We start from the raw sequence: 26458 nt of genomic DNA, 5'->3' as shown, positions 1-26458 counted from the left end.
TAGCATTGAATACATAGTGGAAAGAAACCCAAGATAATTGAATGGAGAAACAACATTTTAATTGTATTTTGAGCTTCTAGATCAAGACAAGTAACAGTTGACACATATATTTATGTATCATAATAATGCAGAAAGAAAATGAATGAGGGGGTGTTTATAATTGTGTGGAGTTTGTAATGTGGAACAGACCTAATGCATTGAAACAAAGCTGTCTGTACAGTTCAAAAGTCGTGGGCACATATTTATAGCTAGACTGCCTAAGACTTTTGCACAGTACTGTATTTGTTGATGTGGAGATGAGAGCAAGTTTGTAAATCTGATGGGAGCAAAGGATGTTGGGAATGATGGGGTTGGAGTGCCGCAGGGGCAGAGAAGGAATGCCAAGGGCGGGGGTGGCGGGTAGCACAGGTGCAGACACACACAACTCTGAGACACCAGGCAAGGTCATTTGATTCCAAATGATTGCTTTATTGATCATTACAGAATGTCTCTCTGGTGTTTCCCACTCCGTCCCCTCAATTTCCCCTTTTCCCAACCATGATTCCCCCCTCTCCCTGCCCCCATCCCACTCTCAGTGCATAATAGAGGCCCGTATCAGAATCAGGTTTATCATTACTCACATATGTCATGATTTTTCTTTTCTGACAGCAGTACAGTGCAATACATAAAATTACTATAGTGCTGTGCAAAGGTCTTGGGTACCCTAGCTCTATCTATCATACATACATAAAAAAATAAAACTTTTGCACAGTACTGTACGTTGTCCCTGTAGGCAGATTCTCCATTAACACTACTGGACTCAGTAAAATAATGCACATGAACTGTGAGCAGAGCTCTTTGTTCTAATTCAGAGTCCATGTGATCACTGTCAAAGTGCATTGAAAATACCTTCAAACCACAACTGGATTGCTTATTGCAGAAGGTCTGAACAAAGCATCTGGGAAACACTTATAACTTCAAAGCAGCCATGTGTTGTTTAAAGGTTAAGGAACTTTGTATGTAGCTGTGGAAACCACAGAGTGATTTAAATAAGAGTGACTTGCATGCAAATAAGAAAAATAAGACTTCTCATTATTTGACCTGTGTTTCAAGATAGTATTTTATATAACAAATTGGATCAGGAGTCTAGCTGTTAAAAACAAATCTTGCTCTAAAATCTCTACTTTCCAAAAAAATAAATGTTTTAATTTTCAACTTTCAGCTTGGTGGCTGACGTGGTGGTGTTCAATTCTGCATTCAATATGGAATCCTTCCTAACGGGCATTGGCCCTTTCATGAAACTCATTCCCGATCATCGGCCCAAAGATCTTGAGAAGCTCATCAGACCCAAGTGCCGAGTATTATACTTTCCAATCAGGTTTCCTGATGTTACCAGGTCAGTAGCTGCAACAATCTAGTCTTTAAAGGTCTACCATGAGTACTGTAGTATTTTTCTTGGTTTTCTAACTTATTCCTGCGAATGCCCAAACTGAGAACTTATTCAATCTAAGTTTATGTTTGTTTATTTAGAGACTCCTTACAGAGGATGCCAGAATTGAACTCTAAACTCTGTGATGCCCTGAGCTGTAATAGCATTGTGCACTACTGTGGCACCCAAATACAGTTTATTGAATGCATACAGATATTTGCAGATGATTGATGGTGTCTACAGTCCTTTTTGAAAATGAAGTATTTGTTGAGCAACCATTTATTTTTAGTTGTTTCTTTTTTTAAGGGTTGTTTTACCACATCACACAATAATACATAACCCTGAATATTTTCTTATGTTTTACTTGATTAATACAGTATGTCATATGAAATCTAAAATAGCAGATAAGCTTCTAGGAGCTGATGTTGGCATAAGAGAAAATTTATATGCGAGTGACAACTAACTGAGCCAAACTCATAAAAATTGAATAAAATTTTGATAATTGGTCCCCCTCCAAGTTTAACTTATTATCAAAATAAAAGCTGAAATCTTTTTAAGAAATGCAGGTCACCAAGAATGCGAGCTTCTTTTCCCCCAATGGCTTCCACAGTTAGCACTAAAGCTAAGATAATGATTACTTCCACTGGTGTTGCTGTTGGATCTATAGTCAGGGAAGCAAAAAGCTGAGTTGCAAATTGTTTTGTTTAAAATAAATTGTAAAGATTTCTGCTACCTTTTAATCTGTTTTGCCTCACTGAAACATTCATTTTTAGTTTTCCAAAGCGCAGTAATGTTATAATCAAATAAGAACTTGGGATCTGCCACAACTATGACACTGATTGATAGCTAATAGAAAACCTGAACTAAATAGTGGATGCACGAAAAAAATGATCCCCCGCCACAAAAATATACACCAACTTCACCAAAATGCGAAGTGAGTATATTATGTTTCACAAATGACATTATGATTGACCACATTAATATTCAATTTTTCCTTCATAGGTACAAAAACATTAAATGCTCATTCTGATGGTCTATCATTTGTCACCATCAATACATTAAAGATTATAATGTAGGCTCACTTTCAGCTTGCTTTCTTATTCCATGCGTGAGCATGGCATGCTATTTAAACTGCATTTGTGATAACAGTATAGAAGAGCTCATTTATCTCACTGTGAACAGTAAAGTATTATTAGCCCAGTTTGTTTTAGTAATTATAAGCTGCTTAAGTCATTACTGTACAGTAATGGAATTCATTTGATTGTACATATCAAAACTGAGATTGTGGTACATTTGCATATTTTCTATTATCTAATGACATTCATCTACACCTGCAGAAACATTCCCTCTGTAAGGTGACATCGGTCAAAATGAGAGTTTTCTTTCTAACATGAGAGCTTTTTTTTAATCAGTTCATTTAGCTTTCTTGCTGTTGATATCTGTGTAAAAGAGATTTGACATTGAAACAATTGAATTGGAGACGAATATTTGCATGAAGAATTGCTACCAAGGAAAAAAAAGTTATCATGTTCAAAATGTAAGGCGCTTGTGTTTGAAATGAAAATTAAGCCATCATTTTAGACTATGAACCTATATTGTGCATGACCCAGATGGGATGTGATTTGGGCCAGGTTTACAGGTGTACCAGAGTGTTAGTTTAGGTGTCATGTGCAACTACTGTCTTCAGGAATCAGTTATGACATAAGTTCTTCTGACGATTCCAATATTGGACTTTAAAGACATTGAACATCTTACTGGCTAACTATTGCCCCCATATAATACAGGCCTGGACCTTAGTAGCAAGTTTGAAGATTATTAAAAATTAAAAACAAAGATGACCAAAATAGAGTTTCTGCTATAATCTGGGTGTATGTTTTTGCTCAGAGATGACAGTGGCATCTGCTGTCTCTGCTCATTGGGTGGGCTGACTTTCCCCTTTTACACAGAGTGCTAGTGGTATAAAAGTAACAACTTCTGTGTCACGGAATGAATGTAGTTATTGGCAGAGGTTCAGCTAGAGGAATAGTAGATAAAGGCACTGCTTCCTGCAATATCAAACCATACATACCAGGAAAATTTAAGGCAAACCAGTAATCAAATCTGAGGTTGTATTTCTTGGCAACTCTTATTCCCTATGTTCTTGGGCTAGAAGGGGAAAATTGTCTAGAGATCCAGCTTTCCAGTGGTGGAACTCAAATTGTGCACATAGGGTTCCCATGAACTCAGCCAACTCTCAATGTTTTAGGCTTAAAGTATGATGATTTAAGTAAAATAATATTTGACAAGCTGCTAGATCTGTAAGCCAACAATGATCTAGTATCTACGGGAGAGAAAACCAACAGGGGAAGAGAACAATACAACTACGCACACAAAGTGCTGGAGGAACTCAGCAGGTCAGGCAGCATCTCTGGAAATGAATAGACAGTCAATTTTTTGGGCCGAGACCTTTCTTCAGGACTGAGAAGGAAGGCGATACGTGAAGGTGGATGGGAATGGTAAAGGGTCAGAGAAGAAAAACTCTGACAGGAGAGGAAAACGGACCATAGAAGGAAGGAAAGGAGAAGGGGACCCAAAGATAAATAATAGGCAGCTGAGAAGAAGTAAAAGGTCAGAGTGGAGAATAAAGGAAGGGGAGGGATTTATTTACAAGAAGGGGAAATCGATATTTGTACCCTCAGGTTGGAGAGTAGCCGGATGGATATAAGGAGGGTGGCCTACACATTGGAAGCAAAGAAATCTTGGTTTCATTTTCCTCTTGACAGTTTATAGTATCTGGACAATGCTTTAAAATCAAATAAAGAAAGCAAAGGTGGTCTTGAAAGAGAGGAGCCTTATTTCTTTTCATAGCTATCAATGTTCTTGAGGAGAATGTTAAAATTGTGCTGTGGTTATACTAATCCCAGGCTAGGCCACACCTGGAGAAGTGTGTGGTCATATAAAACATCATATTTTAGGAAGGATATCTTGACTTTGTTGGGAGTGCTACAAAGATTCACCAGAATAGTGCCCTAACTCAGAGATTAATTTATGAGGAGAGATTACACAAGTGTAGGTTGTATTCTCTGGAATTTAGGAGGTGTCAAGATAGAGGGGAGAAAAAACATTTCCACTAAGTATCATAGTCTAAAAGCTTTGTTTTTTTAAGGCTTTTTTAAAAGGCTTTTGAATATAAGCTGAAGAACAGTTTACAGCATCAGTGTGCCAGTAAGATTATTGAGGTAGAGTGGCAAAGAAATGGGGAAAAAAACCCTCTAGCATATTTTTTCTAACGTAGTACATTTCTACGATCAAGTTGTGTTTCGGCATTTGCTTACTTGGGGAGTGCATTTACCATGCTGGGGTTTTATATTATTTACCAGGGATGAGAACTTACTGAAGATATTCGTACATTCTTTGCCCAGTTCTAATGAAGAATGTTACTATTTTATCACTTCTTGTGTACGCACTTCACTGTCAAAGCTTGCATTTATTCCCCATTATCTATTGCCCTTGACATGGTAAGCTGTTCCCTTAAGCTGTTGTAATTCACGCAGTGAAAGTACTCTAACAATGCAGCTAGTTATGGAGTTCCATTTCGGGACTGAACAGTAATGAAAGAACAGCAATATGTTTTGCAAGTGAACATGGAGGGGATTTTGCTACCTGGAATGATTTTTTTATGTGAAAGACATAATATAAGTGCAAGGTTCTATTATTGCTATTGTCCTTGTGATAGAATTATCTCGCCAGGTCTTTCACTCTGACAACAGTCCTAATGCTAAGGTTTACCATAGTATTGCTGATCAAGACCTGGTTTCTATAGCTTTCGGCAGCACCCCCCCGCACCCCCATGATACTCTGGTGGACTCCTCAATGTGTCTAATGGGTCAGCAGGAACTTCTGAGGGCTTCCCAAACACTGAGTGAGCCCATACCAGGTTAAATTTTGTGCTATCACGAGAGGCTGATTTAAAATGAATAGAAGACATTAGTTGTCAGGAAAAGTAAAAAAAAAGTTTTATAATTATTCATTTGAGTTATTTCCACTATTTTAAATTGATTTGTAGAGTATGGATATATTTTTAAACTTTTTGACACATTCTTATTGTTAGTCTTTATGAATATCAGAGACTGCAGCACAAACATTTATGATAGCTGTGGAGAGGGTGCAGCCTCGATAACTGAGTTTCTGTGAGTGCAGCAAACTGTTTGACCCAGTATACCCTGAGATGACTAGAATCTAAAATCAAGGATCTTCTGCTGAGGATTTATAAGGCATTGGTCAGATTGTACATAGAATATGGTGAGCAGTTTGCGTCCCTTATAGAGTCATAGAGAAGTACAGCACAGAAACAGGTCTTTCAGCCAGTCTCATCCATGTCAAAATCTATTTAAATCTGCTTCCAATGGGTGCGTAGCCCTCCATATCCCTACTATCCATGTACCTATCCAAACTTAAACGTTGAAACGAAGCTCGCATGGACCACTTCTGCTGGTAGCTCATTCCACGTCTCACGGCCCACTGAGTGAAGAAGTTTCCCCTCATGTTTCCCTTAAACTTTTCACCTTTCATTCTTAAGCCATGGCCTCTGGTTGTAGTCTCTCCCAACTTCACTCCTCAGTGCCCGACCATCCACTGTATAAGACCTACCCTGGTTGGTTCTACCAAAGTGCAAAACTTCACACTTGTCATTTTTCAGCCCTTTTTTCCAGCTGATGCAGATCCCTGTCTTCTATTAAGGCATGATAGCTTTACTCACTGTGCACTACAGCCCCAATCTTGGTGTCATCCGCAAATATGCTGATTTAGTTAACCACATTATCATCCAGATCATTGATAAAGATGACAAACAACAAGGGACCCAGTACCAATCCCTGTAGCACTCCACTAGTCACAGGCCTTCAGTCAGAGAGGCAACTCTCTATGACCACTCTCTGGCTTCTCCCATAAAGCCAATGTCTAATCCAATTTACTACCTCAAGAAAAGATGTGCTGGCATTGGAGAGGGTCCAGAGGAGGTTCACGAGAAAGATCCCAGGAATGAAGGGTTAATATATGAGGAGCATTTGATGGCTCCGGGGCTGTACTTGCTGGAGTTTAGAAGAATGAAGTGGGATCTCATTAAATACTATTGAATATTGAAAAGCCAGGATACAGTAGAAATGGAGTGGATGTTTCCTATAATAAGGGACTCTCAGACCAGAGGGCACAGCCTCAAAATACAAGGATGTCCCTTTAGAACAGAGATAAGGAGTAATTTCTTCTGTCAGAGTGTGGTGAGTCTGTGGAATTCATTGGCATATGGCTGTGGATGCCAAGACATTGGTTATATTTAAAACTGTAGTTGATAGTTTCTTGATTGGTTTGTGTCAAAGGTTGTGGAGAGAAGACAGGAAAATGGGGTTGAGGGGGATAATGTCAACCATGATAGCATGGCAGAGCAGATTTGATGGGCCAAATGGCCTAATTCTTATGATATATGATTTGATTTCAAAGAGTAAATGGAACAACAAGTTGGAGCTTGAAGTGAGAAGTAAATAAAAGTGCTTCAGAGTTTCACATGTTTACCCCACAGGAAACTGCTATTCCTGCAAGTCAAGATATTTGATAAGCCATGTGACAGACATGACACATTCAAGGGATAAAGAGAGGTCAGAGCTCACCATTGCCCATAGATAGTGTAACCAATGAGCCATGGGAGAATAAGGGAGGTAGACAGCATAGCTGGAAGATGTATAATCCCCTGAGGCTACAACACATGCTTGGGAAGGGAAGCCTTGGCTGGAAGTGCTGTGGCAATGGTTGGATAGGTGAGAAAAAGAGTGAAACAATAGAGAGGTGATATAGGAGTATGGTGTGATTGATTGACAAAAATTACATAGAAGACTAACAAGGTAGGTAAAACTGTTAAGAATAGAGTATCTTATTGACTAGTACCATACACAAAATGCTGGATGAACTCAGTCAATGTTTTGGGCCAAAACCCTTCTTCAGGACTGGAAAGGAAGTGGGAAGATGCCAGAATAAAAAGGTGGTGGGAAGGGAAAGAATAGCCAGAAGGTGATGGGTGAAGTGAGAAGAGTGGGAACGGGAAAGAGCTGGAGCTGACAGTGGACCATAGGAGAAAGGAAAGGGAATGGAAATTTACAAGTTTGGCAATTGGGAAGTTTTTGCAGATGGAGTAGAGGTGCTTGACGAAGAGGTCCCCCATTTTTTGACAGGTCTCACCAATGTAAAGGAGGCTGCATTGGGAGCACTGGATACAATAGATGACCCCCATTAGATTCAGAGGTGAAGTGTTGCCTCACCTGGAAGATCTGTTTGGAGGTAAAAGAGGAGGTGAATGGGCATGTGCAGCACTTTGGCTGCTGTCAGGGATAAGTGCTGGGAGGTAGATTAGTGGGGAGTGGACAAGGGAATCATGGACAGAACAATCCTTGCAGAAAGCGAAGTGTAGGGAGAAAGGTAACTATGAATTTGGTGGTAGAATCCCTTTGGAGATGGCGAAAGTTGCAGAGAAAGATGTGTTGGATGTGGAGGCTCATCGGGTGGTAGATAGTGACAAGATGTACTCTATCAATGTTAAGGTGATGGGAAAATGGGATTAACGTGGGTGTCTGGGATGTGGAGAAGATGTAGGTGAGGGCAGCATCAATAGTGGAGGAGAGGAAACCCTGTTCTTTGAAGGAGGAGGACATCTCTCTGATGCCCTGGAAAGGAAAGCCTCATTCTTGGAACAGACGTGATGGAGATGGAAATGGAGAGAAGTAAATGGTATCTTTATAAGGGTGGGAAGAAGAACAGACATTTTGGTCATATTTATACATTGTCATGGATTTCCTGTGGAGGTGGTCAATGTATGCGTGGTATACCTTTAGGAGTGTTGGACAGGAGAAGGCTGGAGGTGAACATTGTAATTCAAAGAACAGAGTAGATCTTTTTAGAGGAGAGAATACTAACAGTTATTTTGAAATGGTAGGTGCTAGTAAATAGGGGTAAGATACAATGATAATGTATTCTAATAGGGCAGCTGTGAAGGGAGTTTGTGGTTCTTAGTTTGGCAGGAAGTTGCTGAAGTTGGTGTTGGATGTGGCCTTTTGTTCATTTTGGGCACCAACAAGAGGTGCCCGACTATAAAGTCTAAGACGAACCAGATCAATCACACTACTTCTTCACTAGTACTCTGTTGATTTCCTCATCCTGTCGTTTGAGCAGCCCAGAGCTTCATTAATGTCAACTCACACTTTGGGCTTTGGATGCTTGAAAAGTTGGATTCTGGCATGAATTTGCAGCCAGTTGTTAACACGGAGGTGAATAATAAGATTCAGAATGATAATAAAATGATAAATACTGCACTTTAATCTTTCTAGACCCATTGGCAGCTTAAAGGTTAAATATTTAAAATAAATCAACGTAACCTCAAAGTCCATTCATTGGTTAAGTGGTCAAGTTCTTTTTTTATGCATTTTCACCATTTAGAGTTGGTGGCTTCCTCTTTCAACGTGTACATGGTGCTAATGAAAAGTTTAATTTGGATTTAAAAGTGGTTTATTAAAGGAGATTACAATTTAACAATCATCTCTTTTACTCCGTGGTTTCCTCTGCAGAGACAGCTTGCAAATTACTACTTGACAGTGACCATATTTGTGACTGGAACATGGATGTTATTTACAGATTAACTTAAAAGTATTTACAAATGTAACTGTTACTGAAAAAGAACTCTTGCTGCAATGTACACTCAGTGGCCACTTTATTGGGTACAGGCATGGAACTCGGTGTGGTATTCTGTTGCTGTACCCCATTCAGTTAAATGATCAACGTGTTGTGTGTTCACAGATGCTCTTCTGCACACCACTGTTGTAACACGTGGTTATCAGACTCTGAATCAGGTTTAATATCACCGACATATGTCATGAAATTTGTAAACTTAGTGGCAGCAGTTCAATGCAAACATGTTAAGTATCAAATAAATAAATAATCAATTACTATACATGAAACAGTTAAATGAAAAAAAATAGTGCAGAAAGAAAGGAGGTAGTGGTCATGTGTTCAATGCCTATTTCAAATTTGGATGGCAGAGGGGAAGGAGCTGTTCCTGAATTGCTAAAAGTGAATCTGTCCTGATGGTGACAATGAGAGGAGACACCTTTCTGAGGCACTGCTCCTTGAAGATGTTTTGGATACTGTGGAGGCTTTACCCATGATGGGGATGACTAATTTTACAACTTTCTGTAGCTTTTTGCTATCCTGTGCAGGACCCTTGCACCCGGCCCCCCCCCAGCCCATACTGCACAGTGTCTGAGTTACCGTTGCCTTCCTGTCAGCTTGAATCAGTCTGGTCATTGTCCCTGAGCTCTCTCGTTAGCGAGACACTTCTGCCCACAGAACGGCCACTGGCCGGATGTTTTATTTTGTTTTTTTGCACCATTCTCTGTAAACTGTAGAAATTGTTGTGCGTGAAAATCCCAGGAGACCAGCAGTTTCTGAGATTCTCAAACCACTCCACCTGGCACCAGCAATTATTTCATGGGCAAGTCACTTAGTTCACACTTCTTCTCCATTCTGATGTGTGGTCAGAACATCAACAGAGCCTCTTGACCATGTCTGCATGCTTTTATGCATTGACTTGCTGCCACATGATATTTAACAAGCAGGTGTAACTAATAAAATCTGACCGAATGTACATATAAATACTCTTCTGAAGAAAATTGCAAGCACCACCAATCAACAATAAATTCTCCAATATTGTGTTTAAATGACTGCAAAAGATTCCTGCCTCTCTCCCTCTCTGTACAAGTATATAAGCACTTAAAAAAAAAAAGCAAGTGTTATAATTACACACAAAATGCTGGTGGAACACAGCAGGCCAGGCAGCATCTATAAGGAGAAACACTGTTGATGTTTCGGGCCGAGACCCTTCGTCAGGACTATCTGAAAGGAAAGGTAGTAAGAGATTTGAAAGTAATGGGGGGAGAGGGAAATGCGAAATGATAGGAGAAGACCGGAGGGGGTGGGATGAAGCTAAGAGCTGGAAAGGTGATCGGCGAAAGTGATACCGAGCTGGAGAAGGGAAAGGATCATGGGACGAGAGGCCTCGGGAGAAAGAAAGTGGCGGGGGGAAGCACCAGAGCGAGATGGAGAACAGGCAAACAACTAAATATGTCAGGGATGGGGTAAGAAGGGGAGGAGGGGCATTAACGGAAGTTAGAGAAGTCAGTGTTCATGCCATCAGTTTGGAGGCTACCCAGCCGGTATATAAGGTGGATTGTGTGAAATAAGTCTGCACAGAATTCATTTCAAAATCTAGGAGCAAAGTCTGGTAATAATCATATGTGGTTTTTGATGTATAGTAGATTAGTCTGGTATTAAAGACCTATTTGGTATACAATGATGCCTCTTAAAGCATGTATAATTATAACTCCCTCACTGATAGAGAAACCATACTAAGAGGAACATGACGTGGAGCTCCCAGAACTACATCATGATTTTTATGACAAACACGAAAAAAATCTGCAAATGCTGGAAATCCAAAGCAACACACACAAAATGGTGGAGGATCTCAGCATGTCAGGCAGCATCGATGGAAAAGAGAAAACGGTGGCATTTTGGGCTGAGGCCCTTCTTCAGGACTGAGAGAGATGGGACAAAATGCCTTGAATTAAAAGTTGGTGGTGGAGGGGAAAGGAGATACCTGGAAGGTGATAGGTGAATCTGGGTAGGTGGGAAAGTTCAAAGGCTGGCGAAGAAAAATTTTGATAGGAAAGGGAAGTGGACAATAGGAGAAAGGGAAGGAAGGAGAGGATGGACCCAGGGGGAAATAATAGGCAGGTGAAAAGTAGTAAGGGTATTGGGGGGAATAGGTAGGAGGGAGGATTTGTTTACCAGAAGGAGAAATTGATATTCATGCCATCAGTTTGGAAGGTAGCCAGACGGAATATAAGGTGTTTTTCCTCCACTCTGAGGGTGGCCTCACTTTGGCACAAGAGGAGGCTATGGATCAACAAGTTGGAATGGGAATTAAGATGTTGGCTACCTGGAAGTCCCACTCTTTTGACCCCTGCATGCTGCACATATTGTTTTTGTATATACTGCCTTTGCAGAGTACAGTGCATGCTCACAATTAACTAGGTGGTTTTAGTTGTTTATCAGTGTAAATTTAACAGGAGTGCTAGTCATGTTTTCTTTGCATCACATCCTGTTCTATGAAAGCATTCAGAATTGTTCTGGCGTATAATATCATGGGTTTAAAAAAAAAAATTGCCAATTCCTACTTGTCTTTATGTGTGCTTGAGAGTGCAAAGGGTATTCTTGCAATTATATTAGAACAGAATTTCAAACAGTACAGCTCAGGAATAGGTCCTTTGGCCCACGATACTGTGCTAAACCAATTAAACCCCTAACTAAACTAATCCTTACTCCCTATAGAAAGTCCAATTCCCTCTACTATTTGCATATTCATGTACTTGTCAAAGAGGTTTTCAAACACCTCTATCATATGTGCCTCTACTAACATCACTGACACTGTATTCCAGATGCCCATCAATTTGATCCTCCCCATTAAACTCCCTCCAGGCACTTAACTCTACAAGTGGCCAAAGTGCTACATCTGCCCATACACCTCCTCCCTCACCTCTATTCAGAGTTCCAAACAGTCCGTCCAGGTGAGACAGCACTTCACCTGTGAATCTGCTGGGGTCGTCTATTGCAGTCTCCTCTATATTGGTGAAACCTGTCGTAAATTGGGGGACCGCTTCCTTGAGCCCCTGTACCACAAGTGGGACTTCCCTGTGGCCAAACATTTTAATTCCGATTCCCATCCAATGTGTCGACCACGAGGAAATCTGCAGATGCTGGAAATTCAAGCAACACACACAAAATGCTGGTGGAACGCAGCAGGCCAGGCAGCATTTTGCAATGTGTCGACCCATGGCCTACTCTTGTACCAAAATAAGGCCACATTCAGGGTGGAGGAGCAACACCTTCTATTCCATCTGGGTAGTCTCCAACCTGATGGCATGAATATCGGCAAACAAGTTCCACCTCTTCCTCTTCCCCCTCTCCCTCTATTCCCCACTCTGGTCTTTTACTTCTTTTCACCAGTCTATAACTTCCCCCTGGATCCCGTCCTCCTTCCCTTTCTCCTATGGTCCGCTCTCCTCTCCTATCAGATTCTTTCTTCTCCAGCTCTTGACCTTTCCCACCCACTTGGCTTCACCTATCACCTTTCAGCTAGCCTCTTACCCTTGCCCCACTTTTTTTTCTATTCTGTCATCTTCCCCCTTTCTTCTGAGTCCTGAAGAAGGGTCTCGGCCCAAAACATTGACTGTTTATTATTTTCCATTGATGCTGCCTGATCAGCGTGTTGTGTGTGTTGATTTGGATGTCCAGCATCTGCAGACTTACTCGTGTTTATGATAGACACCCATCAATTTTTGTTTTTAAAGAAGAGCCTTGAGTATCTTTTTGAATTTGCCTTTCTCACCTTAACGTCTCACACCAGAGAGCATGTACAGTTGACTCTGGGAGTAGGTATCAGCTGTCTGCTCCATCTCTACCCCTCATAACATTATAAACTTCTATCAGAATTTCAGTGGATCATTTTTCAGAGTTTTGGTCTTCTTACCAAAGAAAGAATATTTGTGCCATACAGAGAATACAGCAATGACTCACTAGATAAGTTCCCGGAAAGGCAGGCTGGATGAAAAAGGGCAGTTTTAGTAGTTTAGGCCTATATTCTCTAGAGGGTAAAGAATGTGAACATTGAAGCATTTTACAGGACTCGATGTGCTTGGAAGATGTTTCCCTGGCTGACGAATTTGGAATATTTCAGAATAAGGACTAGGCTCTTCAGCACACAGCTAAGGAGAAAGTGCTTCACTGAGTGGTTACAATTCTCTAGAAGTCTCTGTCATGGTGAGCAGTGATTACCCAGTCATTGAACTCATTCAAAACAGAGTTCAATGGATTTCTAGACTTTAAGGAATCAAGAGATTTGGGGATTGTGAATGGAAATGATGCAAAGGTAGATCGGACTACTTCTTCCGTCTCTTGTGTTTTTGTTCACGGGATTGAAATGAACATATGTTCAATGTGCAGTGTATTGACTGTGCCAGTTGCTTGCCATTAATATAGAGTAGACTGCTTAGTTGTGTTCCAGTGATTTAATGTATTCAGCACCTACAGGATATTGTTGTGGCAGCAGTTTCATGTGTAAGTAGTAGGTTGCGTTAATGCACTACTGAAGCATGAACGTGTAGGTAAGTATTGATACAGGTGTAAATTTATCCAGTGTTTTGAACAAACCAGTAATTAAAATGATGAGACTGAACATCAGTTGTGTGCACATTTGATTGGCTTGATACTCTAAAACAATGCAATTGAAACAGCCTTTTAAAGGTCTGTCGCTGGATGTTCTTCATGCAGCATTAACTTTTTACACATGTAATATTTATAAATCATTGCCATGCATATTTATTTATAAGTTATGTTTGTATTTATAAATGCATAATTTGTGTGTGTGATTGTATTATTACATTATCTTTGAACAAAGGATTCCTGTTTAAAGTACTTAATTTTGCTCATTGCATGTTAAGTGAAAGTGATCTTTGTAAATATTACAAGGAAGAAAATTGTCTCTTTGTATTTACATTGTATTGATCGACCACAGTGGCAAACATGTTAAAATTTATCATAATAGAAATTGATAAATATTGTACCTATTCTGGCACATCATAGCTGAACGTCACAGAGTCATTATAGTTTGCAGCAAACAAAAGATGGAGACTAATATTGTGAGCATCTAAATTGAAGAGTGTGCTCCACAGTCCTTCCTTGTCAATAAAGGCCAGGTGCAGAGGTTGGTGGTGGTGTCTGCTTTTATCATGGAGATGTAGAGCAGTGAAGATAACATCTATTGTGCTTCTAGATCAATGAAATCCACATTAAGCTTGGGGAGCAGCCCTTTCATCACTACAAAGAAGCAACTGAGGAGCAGTCTGATGATGACTTTCCCTGAGGCAGCAGGAACCTTCTGTAGTTACCATTTCTCACCTGTTAGAGAAGGCAGACACTGAGGAGAAATTCACTGCAACACACACAAAGTGCTGGAGGAACTCAGTAGGTCAGGTAGCATCTATGGAAAAGATTAAACAGTGGAATTTTTGTGCCAAGTCCTTCATAAGGACTTTATCATTTTGAGTGTTTTGCTTTGGATTTCCAGCCACTGCAGATTTTCTCGTGTTTGAGAAATTCATTTTCACCTTCACTACGCCTGCGGGGTCTTTGGTCAGTTCAGGAAAGGGGTATTTGAAGAAAAAGAACTTGGGCAAGATTCATGGTTCATTGGGCAGCAGTTTCTAAGACCCGGACTGACTATAGCAGCCATTGGGAAGGTATTGCCTCAGCTGGGAAGGTCTGCAAAATTCTCCAAATTCATTAGCAGAGTATGAACTAATGTCAGGCCCACACCCTGCACATTAAGGCCCTAATTTAACTCAATTATATGCATTAGGCAGATCATACTGCTTGCTTGCCTGACTTTACACTCTTGAAATGAACACATTGTTCTGAGGTCTGTCAGAGGTTACCAAGTGGACAGAGGAAAAGGTTCAAGGTAGTGCCAAAAGCCTCCTTGATGAAAATAGGATATTCCCAATGATCCGTGGGAATTTCTGTTGCATGAATGTTGAAAGCAGGGAAGGAATATTCTGGATGATATTGTGAAGCACAAGACCAAGCATCTGAGCCCACAGAGTCCCTACATAATGACAGCTGACTTTCTTACCTGCTCCCACTATGGTAGAGTCTCCAGTTCCCACCTTGGCTTTGTGAGAAGTCTCAGAGCTCACAAAACCGGAGTGGGAGAAAGCCATCCTTGATCCTGAGGTTCAGCCTCGAAAAATGTCGCTGAATGTAATTACGGCTGTGTTTTTACACACTCTTCATTACAGATTTTATTTATAATGTGTTTATCAACTGAAGACTCTTAAAAGCAAATACTGACCTCACAAGAGATGATTACTTTTGCTATTTATATTTCTCCAGCTGCCATTAATTGCCATTTCCTCTGTTTTATAGAATATTAAATCAAAGGTACTTCAATTTTTTTCTGTTAGTGAAACGAAAGATCATTGATCATTGTAAATTGTCCCATGATTAGGCTAGCGATAAATTGGTGGGGTGGGGGTTTTTGGGTGGCGTGCTCAAATGGCCTGTTCTGTGCTGCATCTCAATTGATCAATAAATAGAAAATAATTCCCTCCCGATTTAGATACATTTTGATGCTCTAGGACAATAACCAGTGTGATCTAATCTTCATTGGTTGGCTCTTTATTTGAGAAGGTGGAGGAATGTGAGACCTGGTGCCTCAGTGCCAGCAAAACAAAGGAGATGACTACCAACTTCAGGAAAACTGGCAGCAGTCACACCCTTTTGCACATGGGCAGTACAGCAGTGGAAACTGCAAACAGTTTCAGACTCCTGGAAGTTCACATCTCATACAACCTCTCATGGTCCCAGTACACATCCTCCACAGACAAGGAAACTCACCAACAGCTTTACTTCCTGAGGAGGCTGAAGAGAGCAGGATTATGCATGTTAATGCTCACGATCTTCTACTTGTACGCAGTAGAGAGCAGCCTAACAGGCTGCATTATTGTAACTGCAGTGCGGGAGGTAGGACAGCCCTACAGCAGGTTGTAAAAATGCCTATCGCATTGCCAGCACCAGCCTACCCAGCATCAGCGACACACATGCAGAGGGGTAGTGGAAAAAGGCTAGTAATATTATGAAGGATTCCACCTACCCTGCTTATGGACTGTTTATCCCACTCCCAGGAAGAGGCTATGCAATGTACACTAAATTCAAAAACAGTTATTTCTCCCAAGCTGTCTTGCTGATTACCGGTAACAGTTCCACCCATTCACACTCCCCACCACCTCTGTGTTATCATTTCCTGTCACTCACCTCATGTACAGATGCTCCTGTACCTTGTCGTTTATCTACATACAATCAGTCTATGTATACAAGCTAATCTTATGTACAGTGTTTATATTTATTGCATTTTTGTGTTCTTTATGCTTATTGTTTTTTAAAATTTGCATCAGATCTGAAGTAACAATCATTTCATTCTCGTTTGCACTTGTGCACTGATGAATGACAATAAGCAATCTTGAAGCTGGAGTAATGTTTCATTTAGCTGTGTACATGTATATGGCTGAATGACAATTAAACTTAAACTGTGAAATTATATCCACAGATTCAGTCTAATAGAAGATACAAATAGAAATTTCCTTGCACCTATACATACATTAACCGTTAGAATAACAAAAAATAAATCTAATTTTTTTCTGTTATATCATGGTAAAAATGATCAAAACTGTCCAGCTACACTTGCTTGATGTAAGGGCCCTGGTAATAGGGGCCATCCATGTGTCCATTGTTTTACTGTCCTAAATTTCACTGCAAGTTTGTAATTCCACATTGTAGCACTACATTGGAGGAGGCCAAGCACTTCTTATTGAGCTACACACAGAAAATGAGCTGGTAAGATGTCTCTGTACGGCTTGGAACAGAAATATCCAAGAGAAAAACTGCTTATTCTGAATTTGTGCTGTTACGAACCCCGTAACTGGGTCACTTACCAGCAAAGATAGAGAGGTCCGTTGAAGTCTGATGGTACTATCTTTAACAGTATTTATTGGTAAAAATACACAAAAATAATATCAATGCAAACATACAGATAATATACGTTGTCAATACTAAATCTAAAAGTGCGGGTATAATAATAATCAATAAGAAATAAGCTCTATCGTTGTCTAGGGGATAATGTATTGTCCGATGGAAATATAAAAGTCACTCAGTTCATGCAGGCTGCAGCCTTTGGTTGGAGTCAAGAGAGAGATTTTAGAAACTTGCCAACTTTTCCTTTTTATGATTTCGATCCTTAGTGTTTCGTTGGTGTGGCCTCTTCTTTAGCTAAGTCGTTCTTCCGTGGCGATCCCGCCAATTCCCCAGGCAAGGGAAAAGGACGCACGTGAGCCCCACCGGCTGTCGCTATTAAACGCTGTCACGGGATTTCTAGCGTTTCTCCTGGTGCGTCTAAAGGGGTTGTTCCCCAGACCCTCTTTTATCCTTTCTCACGGGGTTTCAGATGTCAATCAGGATGTCAATGCAATCCCTCAACCAGCCCACTCTGGTCACCCCCTGAGGGCTTCAATGAATAGTACAGTACTCAGTACACAATTCTGTCTCCAAGAGACAATAGCCGTTATCAATGGTTCTGCCTTGCTGAGGCCAGGACGCATTCCAAACCCTGTGTATTCTGGACGTCTCTCTCTCATTTCCTGGGTCCCAGACCCGAATTAATAGCGATCTTGCGATTCTCAAAAAGGAGGGGGCTACTTTGTACCCTTCGGCCCCTCAGAGTTGTGGCATATTCGTAACAGTGCTGACTGGCAACCAAGAAATATTTTTGCAGAGTCTAAAAAATTATTCCATTATTTGCCTTTTGGGATCTAATATATAGACTCAGTTACCTTCTGTACCTAATTAAGTGACCTCTAAGTGTATGTTCATGGTCCTCAGCTGCTGTAGCCTATTGACTTCAATGTTCGACGTGTTGTGCATTCAGAGATGCTCTTCTGTACACTACTGTTGTAACACATGTTCATTTGAGTTAGTGTTGCTTTCCTTTCTGTTTGAACCAGTCTAGCCATTCTCTGACCTCTCTCAGTAATAAGGCATTTTTGTCCACAGAACTACCGCTCTGTGGATGCTTTGGTTTATCGCACCCTTCTCTGTAAACTATAGACTGTTGTATGTGAAAATCCCATGAGATCAGCAGTTTCTGAGATTCCCAAGCTGCCTTGTCTGGCACCAATAATTATTCCACAGTCAAATTGACTTGGTTCACATTTCTTCCCTATTCTGCTGTTTGATCTGAATGTTAGCTGAACCTCTTGGCCATGTCTGCATGCTTTTATGCAATGACTTGTTGCCAAGTGATTTAAGTGTACCTGTTAAAGTGACCATTGAGTGTATAGTCCCAGCATTTGGTGAGAAACGTACGGTGAGTTTGATCAAGGGTTTGCGTAAATTTCTTTATATAGCGCAGCATGAGAAGATTTCTAGATGTCTATATCTTGGTTGTATTCTGATTCCAAACACATTGTGAAGGCAAACGTCGTAATGAAGGTACTTCTTGAATGTGCAGGGTGTTTTTATCTTCATTTAAAGAAATGTATATTGATGGTTTTGAATGCAGGCATCGCCCATTACAGTTTATACTTGGGAAGAAGGCAGCGAGGCATATCTTTGAATTGTTGCAGTAACAGTTGCATGGGTTATAGATGTGGCAATTTCTGCATTCGTACATTAGATAAAATGTGTACTTCTAAATCTGTCTCAGTCCCCGTTGGATTAGTGCATGACCATTCACGGTGAAGCTGCCCCATTCCCTTCTTGCTGTCTAATCATTGAGTTTATTGAAGCATTCTGTGTGGGATGAAACTTGTTGGTCACCTATTCAACAGACCAAATGCCAAATCAAACATACTAAATTGTTTGTTGCAGAACATGCTGTGTCCCCATGGTCTGTTGTGCAAAATATATTGAGAGATGTTCCACCTTTTACAGTATGACGGTCAATGGAAGTGCATATTTACTTAAATATTACTAAATTTCATTAACTAAACATTAACATTGCTAATGGCAATTCTAGCTGCCTATGCATTTCTCCCGAGTTGTCTGTGGTCCGTTGTGCAATATGTAACCATTGTAAAGTGATCCGAGAGAACGGCTATGAAAATTAAAAATAATGGTGTGGGATTTCCCAAGAACTTCTCTTTCTCTATTGGGATTTCTTTTTAACAGATATGGGCAAAGCCCCCATTGCTGAGCCCTGAATTTCATTTATTTTGTATTGACCATGTGCAAATGAGAAAAGATTTTTTTTTAAATGTAAACATGAGATTCTGCAGACTATGGAAGTCTTGGGCAATACACACAAAATGCTGGAGGAACTCAGCAAGTTTCTATAGAGTGGGTTAAACAATTTATTGTTGGGGTGCAGCACGGTTGCTTAGTGGTTAACACATCACAATACAGTACCAGCGACCCAGGTTCAATTCCTGTTGCTGCCTGCAGGGTGTTTGTGTGCTCCGCCCAGTGACTATGTGAGCTTTCCTCAGGGTGCTCCGGTTTCTTCGACAGTCCAAAGACATACCGGTTGGTAGGTTAATTGGCCATTGTAACTCGTACTGTGATCGGGCTAGGATTAAATCGGGATTGCTGGGAGGCACTGAATCACAATAAAAACAAAAAGATATAATCGATGTTTTGGGCTGAGACCCTTCATCAGGGCTGGAAACGAGGAGTCCAGAGCCAGAATAAGATGCTAAGTTGGGGTGGGGTGATGTTAAGGGGAAGGAGTATAAGCTGATAGGTAAGATCAGTGAGGGTCCAAGATGACTGGAGGGGGGGAATGAAGTAAGAAACTGGGAGTAGATAGGTGGGGAAATGGTAAAGGGCTGAAGAAGAAGACATCTAATGGGGGAGAGAGTGGACCACGGAAGGAGGAGGGGAACTGATGACCAGTTGAAGAGAAAGGGTGAGAGGATAACCAGAATAAAGAATGGAAAAAGAAGGGCAGAGGGAGGGAGGAGTATTTACCAGATGTTAGAGAAAATGATGTTTATGCCATCAGGTTGGAGGCTAATTGTTAAAATGTAGTTGATCCAAACTATTGTGTGGAATTTCTCATCCAAGCAAAATATGTACATGCATTACCCTGATCTACATGTCATACTTATCCAAAGATTTCATGTTTTTCTGTTCAGTTCACTGAAAATTTTCATTCCAGTAAAAATATCAGTTAAGTTTCACACACCGATAAGCTCTTGCAAAGATCGTAATTTATACAAGCATTTACACTTGGGTTGGCTTAACCCCCACTGTGGTCAGTGGATTGGTTAAATGAAAAACACTACAAATGGATTTTGGCATTTTATAGAACTAAGATTTCTTGGTAGCTACAGAGGATCATGGCGATTAGGGGTCAAGGATCGGGTAGGGAATGGGCCAGTAAAACTGATAACCTAAGCCACGTACAATTGGAGATGAGATTGATGGAAGATTGAATTGAGTTGTTCTCCGATCTTGGCAATTTACTTGCGAACATTTTGTCACCATACGAGGAGACATCGTGCGTGTGCTGTTAACTGTGATGTGTCCTCCAAATGTTTGGCTCTTATATACTTACCAATCAGCTGATTGGTCATCATTCCGTAAACTCATTTGTGTTGTAGGGAGGAAATCTTGATGGATGTGGGTGGGGACAGGCTGTGGAGAAGCCAGAGGCATCAGTGGTAACAAAAAGACTTCCCTTACATGACTCTGCATGCATTGGTAACATATGGCTAAAAAGAAGCATGGATGGCTATCATCCCAATATGTGATTGATGGGGAAATTACACCAGAAAAAGCTTGGTTTGGGTCTCTAGGATGAAAAAGCAGCCCAGAAATGATAGTTGATTGGCTTTGTTATGGAGAAAGTCAATTTTCAATCACGTAACAAATAAAAATATTTTCAAAGATGTTAGAAATAAATTTCCTGCTACAAGTTTAAAGTAAAAATCTATCATGTTTTTTGTGTCTTACTGCTAATATTGCATTATTTTGGTGTATCCTTGCTTCCAACATTCAGAATTTTCAGATGGGCTTTTTGTTATAGGACATATTTCCTCCCCCGTGTATTTTTCTACAAGTTCTTTCATCTGCATGATGTTTAATGATTAAAAATATAACCTTGAGTTTGGGAGGTCAATTATATTGGTGTTACTTATAGTTTCTACTTACATGTGTTAATTGCCAACAATGTAATCCCATTCCCTTTGTACTATTATCATCGTTATGTATTCGTCTTTGAAAAACTCAATAAAAAGACTGAAAAAGAAAGAAAAATATAACCTCTATTACCAGCCCTAGCTTTGCCACTGAATTACCCAAATGAGAACAAGCTACACTTAATTCAAAACTTCCGTTGAGTGAAGGTCATCAATAATTTCAGATCCATCAGCATTCAAACATATTACTAAATGACAAATGTAGTTTCAATATTGTATTAAACATCACTCAGGTTTTTCAGTGCTGTACTTACTGTGATATTATTAGTTACGGCACATTTTGATTCAGTTGATGTTCACTATGTGAGAGCTGACGTGGATTCCCAATGTGCCTCGTAACAAAGGCCTCGAATTCTCGGAAGAGGATGTAGTCACAATGTGGTCTCCTCTACATTGGATAAACCAAACGTAGACTAATTGATTGCTTTGTGGATCTCCTGCAGACAGCTCACAGGGATGACCATGAGCTTGAGTTGCCTGCCACTGTAGTTCTCCATTCTACTCTCACACCAACCTGTCGGTCTGTGGTCTCCCCTACACTGTTACAGTGAAGCCCAACAGACAGAACAGCACCTCATCTTCCATCTGGGCACTTTTCAGCCTTCTGGACTTAAAAATTGAATACAGTACTGCAATTTCAGATAACTTGATTTCTGGTTGCATCAGTGCCCATCTGTGATTTTTGGTTCAACTTTTTATCTTATCCCCCTTTTCCCCTTTTATTATCCTCCCTTCTCTCCCTGGAGTGGAGGACATTGCCAGTCTGGTCTTGGCGCATCTTCTTGCTCTGCAGTTTGCAACTCCAACATTCTTTTGTCTAGGTTCCCATTCTCTAATTGTTTTCATGGGCAAGGTAACTTAATTTACGTCTTATGCCCCCCCCAGTTTTACCCTATCAAAGCGCCCTTCTCCTAAAAACAATCATAAGCCATTAACTATGATGAGCTACTGTACATTTTTCATCTTTTGTTAAAGAGCATTATGCAAAAACAACTACTAATCTTACAATTTAAGGTTACAGATCCCATTACACTGTATTCTTGTTTTATACATGAACCATGCTCCAGAAAAGGTGCTTTAAGATGAGCCCAAAGCCTTCAGGAAGTGTTTAGCATTTGGAACACCAGGAAGAAGTACTCAAACTCTTTTCAATGTCATCATCCCATATTAAACAGCATCCTTTAGGTTTTATATTGCAATCCCATAAACAAACACTTCTGCTATATTTTAAAGCTTAGTTTAAATATTATAATATTAATCTCTGCTATCAATCACTAACTTTGTAAATCTTAGTGCAGCAAGATAATCATATCAATTCAAAATGTCAATCATAAATGATGAATATTTGATTTAAAATTATTGTAAATTACTTTAAAAATTCTATATGGAACGAACTAATGGCCAATTAGGGAAAGAGTGGTGCATTCCTCATATTAAAAAAAAACATTCAAATTCTTTCAAACAATATCCATTAGTTTTTGGGCCTCTGAAGGTTCAACTTGTGTGTTGGCGATCCCTTGAATATCAGTAAATCTCTTAGTGTTTATTTCAGGGTTTGACAGGTTAGATGTAGGGATAATGTTTCTCCTTGCTGGAAATCCTAACAGCAGGATCACAGTCTCAAAATAACTGGTAGGTAATTCAGGATAGAAATGAAAAGAGTAGCACACAAAATGCAGGTCAGGCGGCAAACTGGATCCCGAAGAAAGGTCCCAGCCCAAAACGATGACTGTTTATTCTTCTCCATAGATGCTGCCTGGCTTTCTGAGTTCCTTCAGCATTTTGTGTGTGTTGCTCTCGATTCCCAGCATCAGCAGAATTTCTTGTGTTTGTTTTGTCTTCATCCTGAGAGCAGTAAACCCCAAGAGGGCTGCAGAGACTTGTTTGTTGAGCATATTTTAGACATACCTGCTAGATTTTTAAGTATGTAGTATTAATGCATTGAAAGTGGCATTGACGTAAAATATCAGCAATGATTGTGTTGATTAGTAGGCTTCTCCGTGGATTATCACCTTGTCATGGTGGAGAAGCTTGTGTGGTCCTGAGGTCTCGAGGCAATGCTGTCTGGAGCTATGCTCCTGGTAGGGTCACCCATGGCGGTAAGGTCGAGGGTGAGGTCCCTGACAAAGAACAATCCAACCAAGACCTCAACGGTGGAACAGGCGGACAAAGTTACTTCGAACTCCACAGCTGTGAAGGTGGATGAAGGCTGTAACAAATCCATCAGCTCCAATCATTGTGGTTTCCATGCCAATGGTATCAGCTGGTTGATTTGTGAAGTATTGTGTGCTTCTTGAGGTGCAACAGCAAGTCTACATTAAACACATACATGCACAGGTGTCTTCGCTGTGTGGTCAATGAAACGAAGACCATCATCCTCGACCTAAGCGAGGGATAGCCACGACGATTAGTAGGGCAAGGAAAGGAGGCTAAATGGCCTACCCCAGTTTCTTTTTTAATGTTCTAATCTTCTTTTGGCTGACATGGCCTCCTTGGAGGATGACTTTCATACCTAACATTAGAAGTTGAGATAATTAAATTTGAATCAGAGCAAAATAAATTTTGAAATCTCAATAACTTCTGCACCATGTCTACTGTTGGAGGTTGTCCATCATGTCTGACAGTGACAGGCAACCTGTTCGGGAAAGTTTTTAAAGTGGAAAAGCCATTGCACTGGCGTAGTTTCACTCTCTTGACCTCAGAAGTCTGGGTCCAGTGGTACAAACAAGCGTCAAACAGAGATCCTTGGTTGCAGTGGATGACCATGATGTCTTCTGTGCCTTGTCATGCCCATCACTCTCCTCAGAATGCTACAGTACCACCTTCCTAGCCATTGGATCTCACTTTAAACCTTATCTACCCATTTCGCCGGAGATGACTTCACATGCTGGGATAGGCTCGCTCCTATCTCCTTGGCATATGAGACCACAGGCTATGCTTTCCTGGTTTGCCTGCCTGTCGAAGCGGTGTACTGCGGCGTGGCCGCTGTCACATGCAAACAGCTAATTGGCGCTACAGCTGAGAGCTGAGTGTCCAGTGGGGACCAAAGCTGAGTGGGCTGCCCTAGAATGGAGATGACAAGCCCTTTCACCAAAGTTGCTACCCCTCCTGCCTTGCGGGAGGCCCGGTTTCAATTCCTGGCCAACGTCTCAGAGATATACACCAATATCAGGAATAATTGCATCAAAAAGAGTCCTCGCAATGGGACTGAAATTCCAAGCCCTCACGTAGATTGGCAGCCAAACTAAATGCCATTTATTTTATAGCTCAGCGAGACTGACTAACTTCACAGGGAACGATTAAATGAAACCATATGCAGATTCCTTTGTTTAAATAGTGATCTTGGTGAGGAAGCAGCTCTTAATATAATTCAGAATATAGAGAATCCTACTGAATATCCTTTTGTGGTTAGAATTTTGACATCTTTTACTCCTAAAGTGAAGAATCCTAACTCTAATTACATCCAAATTAAATAAAAACCCATATGACCTATCAGTAAAACTTCCTGTCAAAAGTAATTTAATATTGTATAAGACCTTGTCAAAGTTTCAAATTCTAAACGATAAAGCAACCTTGTCGAAATGGATAACATACAAAAGAACATTCTCTTTCGTAAGAGTTTCAAGGTCTATAGTCATAGGCAGCATTATTCTCTTTAGATACCACCTCATGTTTTGTTTAGGGTTAAGGTAGCATAACAGTGTGTATCTGTATTTCTTAGTACAGAATGTGTTCAGAAAAAAAAAAATCCACCTTCTCCCACACCACCACCTTTTGTTAAAGGTACATAGATACAAAATATTCTCGTGGCTAACACAGTAAGCAAGCTTATGAGAAAAACGAAAGAAACAATGTTGGCAACTGTTGCATTTCAGGCCATTAATTTTTTCAGGGCAATGATAAAATATATTTTAATAAATTTGGCATAAACATAGACCTATGTTTTTTTTTGGCTTTTCCTGTTCTTTTTGTCAGCTTAGTGGATTCTTCTCAACACCATAAGATGAGTAATGTGCTTTTCAACATATTTGCGTGGAGCTGCACCTTGAGTTGCAAGTTTTACCAGAACCTTGTGTATTTTCTACGTGTAGCAAAATGTGACAGTGGAATGGATCCCTGTACATCTCAATGGAGTATTGTGAAAATATTGGCATCAAGCTGTTGCTGTTGTTACTTTAAAGGTTAGATAGTTCTCTTTTGACTTTAATATGTTCAATTTAACAAAAATAAACTATTATTCCACGAAAAATGATATGGCCTTTGACCACACAGGGTATTTGCTTATAACCTTATTCAGGGATATTGTGAGTGAAATGTCCTCAGTACAAACGTTTTTTACATTGCCGTTTCATGTAATGAATTTTAAAATGCCTGTACAGATCTGCTGGCAATTGGAATTGGAGACGAGTATGGCAGCAAGTGATTTGACATTGACGTGGATATCGTATCTTATGCGACTATGTGTTTGAGTTTACCTGAAGGACATTGCCAAAACAGAGATGATGTGTGGGGAATTGTAAGCAATAAATCCATGTTCTGCTGAATCATGCAGCAGATTATTGGTGTTTTCTAACATTTAGCATTCATTGCAATACTAACTTTTACCATCAAAGGTATACCGGTGCACTACTTTTGTGGAAAATATCATGTGCAAGACCAGTTGTTATAAACTTATAGCTATTGAAGAAACTGTGTACTTGAATTCCATCCAATATACAGGATATCACTTTGAGAAATAAATGTGCCAACATTATTTTATCTGGAATTCTGGGAATTTTAGCTGGGACAGTTATGTAACAGAAGATAAAGTTCAAGCCAGACTGATCTTGATAGTGTGACAATTAAAGAAAATAATTGCATCATTGTTAACTGAGAAGAATATTGCAGGAACAATAAGCATAACCTTTTCTATCTGCTCTTTCCCATTGTATTTTATCAGAGTAGCAAAATGTAGCACTGTGGTGATACAGCAGATAATGTGTGCGCATTCCTGACATGGTGCAGTCTGAAAAGAAAGTATTACTGTAACATTTCCATGTCATTGCTCCAGTTTGCAGATTACATATTTCTGTTTTGTTTTTACAGCATGACAGATTTTTAATGAGAGCAAAGTTGTATTCAGTGAAATGATGCTGGAACCACGATGTATGCATTTGGCATACATCCCAGA

The 26458-nt window shown here is 40.2% G+C and overlaps 1 protein-coding gene across 6 annotated transcripts in view; it reads left to right on the top strand.

The window, feature by feature from the left end:
* The window catches only part of gtdc1 (glycosyltransferase-like domain containing 1), a 354581-nt gene that overhangs the window by 144171 nt on the left and 183952 nt on the right, over positions 1 to 26458 (top strand). For all 6 annotated transcript variants that reach the window (XM_073025908.1, XM_073025902.1, XM_073025937.1 and 3 more), the window contains one exon: positions 1202 to 1375. In XM_073025908.1, the coding sequence (XP_072882009.1) occupies positions 1202 to 1375 (174 nt within the window). The remainder of the gene's footprint in view (positions 1 to 1201; positions 1376 to 26458) is intronic.

Source organism: Hemitrygon akajei, chromosome 2 (assembly GCF_048418815.1).
Source record: "Hemitrygon akajei chromosome 2, sHemAka1.3, whole genome shotgun sequence".
Lineage (NCBI taxonomy): Eukaryota > Metazoa > Chordata > Chondrichthyes > Myliobatiformes > Dasyatidae > Hemitrygon > Hemitrygon akajei.
This window is presented reverse-complemented; position numbering and strand designations above follow the sequence as displayed.